The sequence below is a fragment of the Plecotus auritus genome (genome assembly GCF_963455305.1).
Source record: "Plecotus auritus genome assembly, chromosome: 6".
Classification (NCBI taxonomy): domain Eukaryota; kingdom Metazoa; phylum Chordata; class Mammalia; order Chiroptera; family Vespertilionidae; genus Plecotus; species Plecotus auritus.
The window spans coordinates 21,535,909-21,544,841 of record NC_137773.1 but is presented as its reverse complement, the minus strand read 5'-3'; the positions used below and the strand labels follow the sequence as shown (position 1 = coordinate 21,544,841).

Sequence of the window (8,933 nt, the reverse complement as noted above, 5' to 3'; positions counted from 1 at the left end):
CTGATCTGTCACTTTAGAAGCAAGCCATCTAGCCAGAACCAGCAGGGCCTTAGATAGAGATCATCAACCAATCCCATTACACAGATGGGAAAACCGAGGCCCTGAGCGGAAGAGCAAGTTGTTCAAGACTACACAGGGAGCAAATGAATTTCCTGCTCTCAAAGCAGCTGAGGTATCCCAATGTTCCACCCAGGACAACCACAGTTTGCTTCTAAACATTAAACCTATACAGAATAAATGTTCCCTGCAGTCTAATTCCAGATCTTGTTGACATTTTAAATCCTCAACAACCGAATGAACAGGGAGGAAAGAGGGGAGGCCATGGGGTATTTTAAAGCCTAGGAGTAAGAAATGCTCTAGCCAAAACCGGTTTGGCTCAGTGGATAGAGCGTCGGCCTGCGGACTGGAGGGTCCTGGGTTCGATTCCGGTCAAGGGCATGTACCTTGGTTGCGGGCACATCCCCAGTGGGAGGTGTGCAGGAGGCAGCTGATCGATGTTTCTCTCTCATCGATGTTTCTAGCTCTCTATCCCTCTCCCTTCCTCTCTGTAAAAAAATCAATAAAATATATTTAAAAAAAAAAAAAAAAAAGAAATGCTCTAGACTAGGATTGAGCCTTCCCAACATTGAGCCTTCCATCAGTTCTTCCCGGCTATCTAAAGCCCTTTCCCTGGCTGTGCTGGCGGCATGGTGTCTGCCTCCTCCCGCACTTTAGAGCCAAAAGAAGGGGGGCGCCTCTCAGGGTCACAAGGACCTGGCTCCCACCTCTCGGTCCAGACTTGCTTATGTCACTGTCGCCCCGAGCCTGGGGAGGGGGAGAAGCGGGGAAATCGTGCCCGCCCCCGAAATGCCAGCCGGCCTGCGATTGGCTGCAAGGACTCGGGGCCGGTCGCGGATTGGTCATCGCTGAGGGCTTGAAAGGTGGCTGAGTGCACTGGCCACCTCAGACGGAAGGTGGCCCGGGATCAGCGTCTCAGGCCAGTCCGAGACGCACCCTCCGCGCGCCATGGCTCGGCTGCTCCGGGCATCCTGCCTTTTCTCCCTGCTCCTGGCCGGCCTCGTGCCGAGCCGGGGGCAGGAGAAGTCCAAGGTGAGTGAGCCTCCGGGGTGGGGGCCGGGGAACGCGCATAGCCCCCAGGTGTCCATCTCGCAGTGGCGAGGCACCCCTCTTCCCCGGGCTCCCCTCCAGAAGGGCGACACCTAGGGGAGAGGGACGCCTTTAACTCCGGTTGCTTCTCTCTTCTGCCTCGGGACCCCTACATCCAGACCCTCCGTCTCCTCTCCTCGCAGTTCTATCTGTTGAAAGCCTGGGTGCCCCGGGTGCGCAGTGAATAGGGGAGGAAAGTCCCTCTCCCCAAGTTCGCGAGTTCTCCGCCATGGCTACCTGGGGTCGCCTTGCTACATCCATGCCACCTCTGGCTCCTAGCTGCTCCCCTCCAGACAGGCCTGAAGGGGGTGCGCTCACAGAAAAGGCCTAGAGACTTGGCAACTGGTTGGCCGTGGAGGTTCCCAGGGAGACTGACAGGCCAGGAGGAAGGGGGGAGAATTGCAGCTGGGCAGTCCCGTTATGAAGAATTGCCTTGGGGCTCCTCTAGTCCAAGAATAAACGCAGGTAGAGATGCACGTGGATTTGGGCATTGGTAGAAGAGGCAGAGATCTGTGATAGAAGGAGCTCTGGACTGGCAGGGCACAACTCCCAGGTCCCTGACTAGGTCCCCACTCCTTAGGACCTGCTCCTCCATCTGCAGGAGGTGAGTGTGGGGTGAGGTGGGGTGGGGTGGGGTGGGAGGCAGCGGCAAAATGAAGCTGATGATTTCAGAAGGGATGATGCTTAGAGAAGCTGCAAAATCCACACGCTGTTCTCAGGAGGGTTTCCTGCTGTGGGGCAGCCTCCACTCCCCCCCCCCCCCCCCCCCGGCCACCCCACCACTGCCCATATTGGCCTGAGCACACCTGGTAGTTGGAGCAGGCTGGGCACTGCCAGCTCAGTGGGGGAGGCCGAAGTCTCCTGGGCCCCAGTGTATCCCCAGCAGGCCGTGTGACCTTTCGCTACAGTGGGGTTGCTGAGGCCAGGACGACCTAGCATGCCTATCTCCTTGGATTGCATGTGCCAAGGTGGGCCCTGGAGATTTCTCCTCTTCCCAGGGTAGGGAGGCAGAAGCCAGGAATAGAGAGAGATTCCCGTCTCCAACCTCCCAACACACACATACACCAGGCTTGTGCAAGCTCAAGAGAAGCTTTGAGCCTCTGTGTTCTTAAAATCTTCTGGGTCTTTATTCTAAGATCTTACGAGTCTATGATTCCGTTTCCAAAATTCTATCCACTGCTCAGGAAGCCCATTCCAAGCACAGGGTTCCTTCATCATAGCTGTGTGTTCTCCGTAGAACTCTGGGGAGGAATAGATGGACTTAGAGAGAACAGGATGGATATGGCCAAGAAAAGTCTTAGGGAGGTATGATCATATCAGATGCTACCAGCTAGGACTTGCTGGCTAATAACAGTTTGGGCATGGCCATCTTTCTTCCCTGGTCAGCAGATAGTTGCGATGTCATCACCCTGGTTCTAGGGCTCAAACTGTTTACATTACCCTCACCCCAGGGCCAAGAGGTCAGGCAGGGGCATGTGGAGAATGGGCTGGACCAAAGGTGACTGCCCCAGAGAGATGTTTCTCCTCCCACTCAAAGGGAGGGGCTAGAGAACAAAGGGAATGCTCCTTTCCTTGCTGTGTCCCCTCTCCAGTCCAGCTCAGGGCTGCTCAAAGGACTGTGTAGAAGCTGTAGAGAGTAACAGCTGCTGACGTGCACAGGATCCTAGTAACCGCTGGTTTCTAGGTGACTAAATCAGGCAGAGAGAATCATGGAACCACAGACAGATGGAGCTGAAGGGCCCTTATGACAGCCCTGAATCTGACCCCATCTCACAATAAGGAGCAGGAAGAGCAGTAGTTACAGAGTCAGAGGCACGGCCAGGCCCAGAGCTCAGGTCTCCTGCCCCCAGTCCAGTTCTCCCTTCACAGCATCCCATTGATGGGAGTGGTAAGATAGGAAAGGAGAAAGACGCAAGTGCAGCCAGCTGAGTCCCTATGCACCTCCCCCTCTCAAGCCATCAGAACTCTCCTGTCTTGTCCAACTGGGAGGACTGAGGCATGCTCACTGCCCTGCCCTCCATCTTCTCTGGCCTCCCCTGTTTAAGGTGAGGGCTCTGGGATTCCATAGGCCCAGAGGGGGTAAGGAGGCTTATGTAAGCACTGGCTGTAGTGCCCAGTGGTGAGTGCAAGCCATGGCTTCCCCGACCCTGGCCACGCTGAGCCGCATTGGTCTGAGCCCTGAGCACTGACCTCACTGGTCCCAGTAGAAAGTGAGGAAGCTCTGTCACTGGTCCTTCCTCCTGGAGACACCCTGCCAGTGCATCACCTTCACAGTGGCTGGGGAACATCAAAGGCCTCTTCACAATAATGTGGGAACAGCAGGGCCCTCTACCCTGGCTGCAGGCAGAATAATCACTACCCCTGGATGTGGGGGTTTCTTCCCAAGAGAGGCTTTTAAGACTTTTTGACCTGCCATCAGATTCTCACAGCCATTTGGGGACGCTCAGAGAGTGAGCCAGCAAAGACTGAAACCTGATGAGAGGAGGTTCCCCTCGCCCCACCCCCACCCTGAAACTGTGCCCGGAAGTGGATCCTCCTGTTGTTTACAGGCTTTCATTATTTGGACAACCTTTTGGCTTTTGTTCTCTCCATTCCCCAGAGTTTGTCTTTGGATCAGGGCAGAGTGGAGGGGGTGGAGAGGCGTGCTGGGAGGCCTTGCCTCCTGGCTGCTTGACCTCGTGCACCCTGGGGTGTGACTGCTGTGCCCTCAGTTGTTTGTATTTTGAGGTGGAACTGACCCCAGATGGGGCCATGAAGGCCCAGCGGCTGGAGAAATATTGAGCTTAGGTCTAAGGCCTGCCTTCAGCACCCACCAAGTCATGGGCATGGAATATTAGACTCATGTAAAGCAGGGAATTTGCACCGAAGCCAAGAGAGCTTGCGGCTGCCAGGGAATGGCGGGACCCAGCCTCACCTGCTCAGCAGACCTGTGGCCTCTTCAAGACAGAGGTGGCTTTCCTTCAGCCTCCTGGAGCCACGCCCTGCCAGCGCAGAGGGCTCCCTTCACACCCACTTGGGCCCAGGTACCTCACCTCAACAGCAAGTCTTCCAGGACTGATGGGAAGAGAAGGTGTGGACTTTCTTCTCTAACTCCATTCACCTGTGTCTGTCTGCCCGGGTCTGTAATGCTACTTTGCTTGTCTTTCCACTTCCCATTGGTAGTCAGGGCCAGAAAGCACCGTAGAGATGACCCGATACAATAGTGGCAAGCTCTTTTCTTTCCCACCACGACCAGAGCACCTGCTGGTTGTGTTATTGGTGCCATGACATTCTTTCAAGAACAGACCCAGATTTTTGTAATCTGGGCCAGAGCTGAGGGAGGGGCAGTGAAGTGAATGCAACCTCGTGCTTGTTAGCAGCATTCCCACTGACAGCATGCTGTCCAGCCATCGTGATTGAGAAGAGCTGATCCAGTTCAAGATTCTCATAAACGAGGAAGCTGAGGTCCAGAGAAGAGAAAGGGCCAGTCCAGGACCACACAGCGAATTAGGGGCAGAGCTAGACGTGGAATCCAGGTCCCCCGACTTGCAGTCCATTGCACCCTGTTCCTACTTGTCCTGGAGGTTGACTGTGGAGCAGAGGTTGGGCAGAGAGGAAGGCACAAGGCTCGTCGTCACAACGGCTCACTCATAGGGACATCTGATATATGCGAGGTGCTGCTCGTTACCCTTCATCCTCACGCGGCCTTTCCCCATGCCTGGCTCCTCCTCCTGGGTCCCTATTCTACAACCACAGCCTCAGCTGTCCAGTCCCCCAGGTCTGGAACCTCTGAATCACCTCTCTCCAGCCTGCCCCTTCCTTCTTCCTGCTCAGTTCTGCCTTTACAATGGTTTATCAGGGGTGGGCAAACTTTTTGACTCGAGGGCCACAATGGGTTCTTAAACTGGACCAGAGGGCCAGAACAAAAGCATGGATGGAGTGTTTGTGTGAACTAATATAAATTCAAAGTAAAGGAGCAGAGGGGAGAGCAAGAGAACCGGATAGAACAGCCGGATCCGGCCCGCGGGCCGTAGTTTGCCCAAGGCTGGTTCAGCCTCATCATCACTTGCCTGGATTCTTGCAACAGCCGCCCACCCAGTCTCCATTAGCCCATCCAGTAACGAAACCATAGTGTCCCTCAGGGCTGGTAAATCTTTATGAATCCACGTGTGCTGTGCAATACTGATGACAGTAAGTCACCTCCCGGTTTCCATGGCACTCACCAGCATACTAAGTGCTTCCACAATCATTTCCTTGTGCAAGGAAGTAGGAGGCCTCGGTGCTAGTCTAGTTCCAAAGCCTGGAGTGGTCTTGGGGTCTTTCATGGTCTTGAAAGTGGAGATGCCCAAGTTCCCTTCTAGCTCTAACCACTGCCTGACGCTGGTCTCGTTCCAGACGGACTGCCATGCTGGTGTGAGCGGCACCATCTTCGAGTATGGAGCCCTCACCCTCAACGGGGAGGAGTACATCCCCTTCAAGCAGTATGCTGGCAAATACGTCCTCTTTGTCAACGTGGCCAGCTACTGAGGCCTGACGGGCCAGTACATTGGTAAGAGCCCTCTGCTTTATTCGGGGCCGTTTCTGCCAGTTGGGAATATTTCGAACGGGGAGGGGGACAATGATCATGAGATTCCAAACCGTGCATCCCAGTTCTCTGTGCCATGGTCTTGTGAAGATGATTATCTAAATCTGAGATCTGCTTGCCTTGGACATGTTCTAGAAGACTCCTTGCAATCCTTCATCCCTCAGCACAACTGCCCTAAAAGCAGAGGGATGGAGGAGGTTGCGTTTGTGCCTAAAGTGTCCTTTCCCTGGACAGAGGAATGGTAGCGTTGTCTTGCTGAGATACTTCTCCTGGCCCCTATCTGGAAGGCCGGCAGTGACTCAAGGCGTTTCACCCACATTCTGGGAACTCTAGTGTCCCCACACATTTCCTTTAGCCAGGCAACCAGGCAGGCACAGGACTGACAGCGCCGGCAGGAAAATGCTCTGGGGCTGAGCACAGTTGGCTGCGAGGGGCTGGGAGGAAGCAGGGCAGTCTGAATGTACTGCCTGGCAATTATGGGAAATTCCTGCAAGTGCAGTGATGGCGGCTGGGCTGCAAAGTGGGCAGGGATGCTCTGTTTAGAATGCTTCTGTCAGGCCTCGGAATAGAGCCATGCGTTTGTGCAGGAGTAGGGTTGGGCATGGCCTAGTACAGGCCACGGGCAGAGGGATCTGGGCCAGGACCTCCCTTGGATCCCTGCTTCCCAGAGTATAGGAGGGTTGTGAGGGCCCCACTTCACCCCAGGGAAGTCCTCTGCCTTCCCCCAGGGATGGCTAGTTCTTGTTCCAGGAGACTCAGTCCTGAAGGAACTTGGCAGTGGGCCCGTGACTGAATACTGATTTGAGGAAGGGTGTTACTTGCTTTTCCCCAAAACCTGCAACCCATCCAGCTGCGTCAGGGGGGTGGGACTTGATGCCCAGCACTGACACATTCGCAGAGCGATCCTGGGCAAGCCCCGCTGTCAGGCCTCCGTGATTTGAGCTGCACCACGGCAAGCAAGTGGTGGTGTGATGAGGCAGGGCTCCTCACCAGGCTACCCGGCCTCTGCTCTCTCCCTGGCCCAGAACTGAATGCACTACAGGAAGAGCTGCAACCATTTGGTCTGGTCATTCTGGGCTTCCCCTGCAACCAATTTGGAAAACAGGAGCCAGGAGAGAACTCGGAGATCCTACCCACCCTCAAGTGAGTGCTCACTCAGCGTCCAGAAAGCTCCTCCCGCACAGCCAGCTGCGCCCCAGCCCGGGCGCCAGGCATCTCTTGCACTGGCTCCCACTCATGATGCACATTTATCAGCCCTCAAGTTCCTCTCCCTCTCCAGGAACCCCACTTAATGGAATGAGGGGAAGAAGGGATAGGGGAGGAACGGACAGGGAGGACTAGTTGTGAGTGCATGACGGGTGGGAGGGTGCATGTGGGGGGCAGGGGTTACTGAGAAGGTACTGAAATGGAAAGAGAAGACTGCAGACCCACATTATGCCTTTGCCCAGTCAATATTCATTGGCTCCCACTGCCCACTAGGGAATAAAACCCAGATTCCCAGCACCCCCTGCCCTGTCCCTCCCTCCCTCTCATTTCTGAGCCGTGTGCCTATTCATCACCTTGGGACCCACCTAAGAACATTTCTCATAGGCATGTGCGACCGGGTGGGGGCTTCGTCCCCAATTTCCAACTCTTTGAGAAAGGAGATGTGAATGGGGAGAAAGAGCAGAAGGTCTACACGTTCCTGAAGGTGAGTGCGCAGCCACCTTTGCGGAGCGGCTCTGCCCGGCAATGCTGGCTCTGGGCGCGGCTGCTCGGCTCCAGCCCCTACAGAGAAAGGCCGTGCTGCCCTGCCCTGCCCTGCCCTGCTCTGGGGGAATTTCTGGGCATCCAACTATCATTCCACTAGAAGGCTTTGCACACCCTAGATCTCATCAGCCCATTTTACAATAAGGCCCAGGCAGGGCCCCAGAAGGTACACGTTAAGGGTCTCACGATCTACTAGAGCCAACCATGATTCTGAGATCCAGTCTCCCAAACTGGTGCTCCTTCCTCAGCGACAGGCTGTTCTCGTGCCTCCCACCCCCAGGAGGTGGGCCCTGAGCAGGGTTAACATTATTCATCCCTGTTCCAGAACTCCTGCCCTCCCACCTCGGAGCTCCTGGGCTCGCCTAACCGCCTCTTCTGGGAACCCATGAAGGTCCATGACATCCGCTGGAACTTTGAGAAGTTCCTGGTGGGGCCAGACGGTAAACCCATCATGCGCTGGTACCACCGGACCCCGGTCAGCAACGTCAAGATGGACATCCTGGCCTACATGAGGGAGCAGGCAGCCCTGGGTGTCAGGGGGAAGTAACAGGCCTGCCCCACCCTACGTCCACCACACAGGGCCCGGGAGGGACTCTGTTCAGGAAGGAATCCATATCTCCAGCTACACCACTCCTACCAGACCCTTCCTACTATACAAGGCCCCAGTGTGCAAATATGTGTCTGTACTGCTGTGCACATGGGTGTTTGCAGGTGTGAGATCATGTGTGAATGCACATGAGTGTGCAGCCACATGTGTCTACCTGGACGAATACCCAGGAATGTGTACCAGTATGTGTCCACGGCTGTGTGCTGTGGAGAATGCTAGAAAATAACACCCTTTCTCTCCAGTTCTCTGCCCCAGTGATAACAATTCACTTTGAGCCAAGCCCAAAGAAGAAACCAGCTCTAGACACAATTATTCTGCTCTCCCTGGACCTCAGCTTTGGGGCCAGCATCTCCCCCTGCCTCCAAGTACCACCACGGCAGTGCCCAGAAGTTTCTGGGTCTACCACACTGTCCATCCTCCCTCCTCTCCTCTGTACGGTCTCTCTCCTTCCTGAAGGGCCCTCCCAAGCCCCTCACCCCACCCCATAGTGCTCCCTGAGCAGCCAAGGCAGACGTGAGAGTAAGGGCCACATTCCCCGTGTCAGGAGTGGCGTCTCTATGAAGGAGGGGCCCGAAGCCCTAGTGGGCGGACCTCCCCTGAGCCTGTCTGAAGGGCCAGCCTTTGTGCATTCAGGCTGAGACCCCCAGGCAGGGATGCCACCCCTGCTACTTCGGAGGATGTGCTCTCATCCCTCACCCTGGCCCATTGGCATAGACTCACCCCAATCTGCCCAGTAAAGGCCTTTCTGCAGCAGCTGAGCCTACTGTGGTGCTTCCTCTATGGGGCCGCTCCAGCGGACAAGGCGGGGGGCTGGGGGGGGGGGGGGTGGAGATATGAGAGAGAAGACATGGAGTGCTTTGGGCCCTT

At 55.7% G+C, this 8,933-nt stretch overlaps 1 protein-coding gene across 1 annotated transcript; it reads left to right on the top strand.

Annotated features, from left to right (window-relative positions):
* The first annotated feature begins 811 nt into the window (after positions 1–811).
* On the top strand, positions 812–8,819 carry GPX3 (glutathione peroxidase 3). The gene is made up of 5 exons (XM_080671781.1): positions 812–1,089; positions 5,521–5,674; positions 6,736–6,853; positions 7,301–7,400; positions 7,785–8,819. Exons 1-5 carry the CDS (start codon positions 1,006–1,008, stop codon positions 8,004–8,006), a joined length of 678 nt encoding a protein of 225 aa, XP_080527907.1. The 5' UTR covers positions 812–1,005; the 3' UTR covers positions 8,007–8,819.
* Positions 8,820–8,933: the final 114 nt, after the last annotated feature.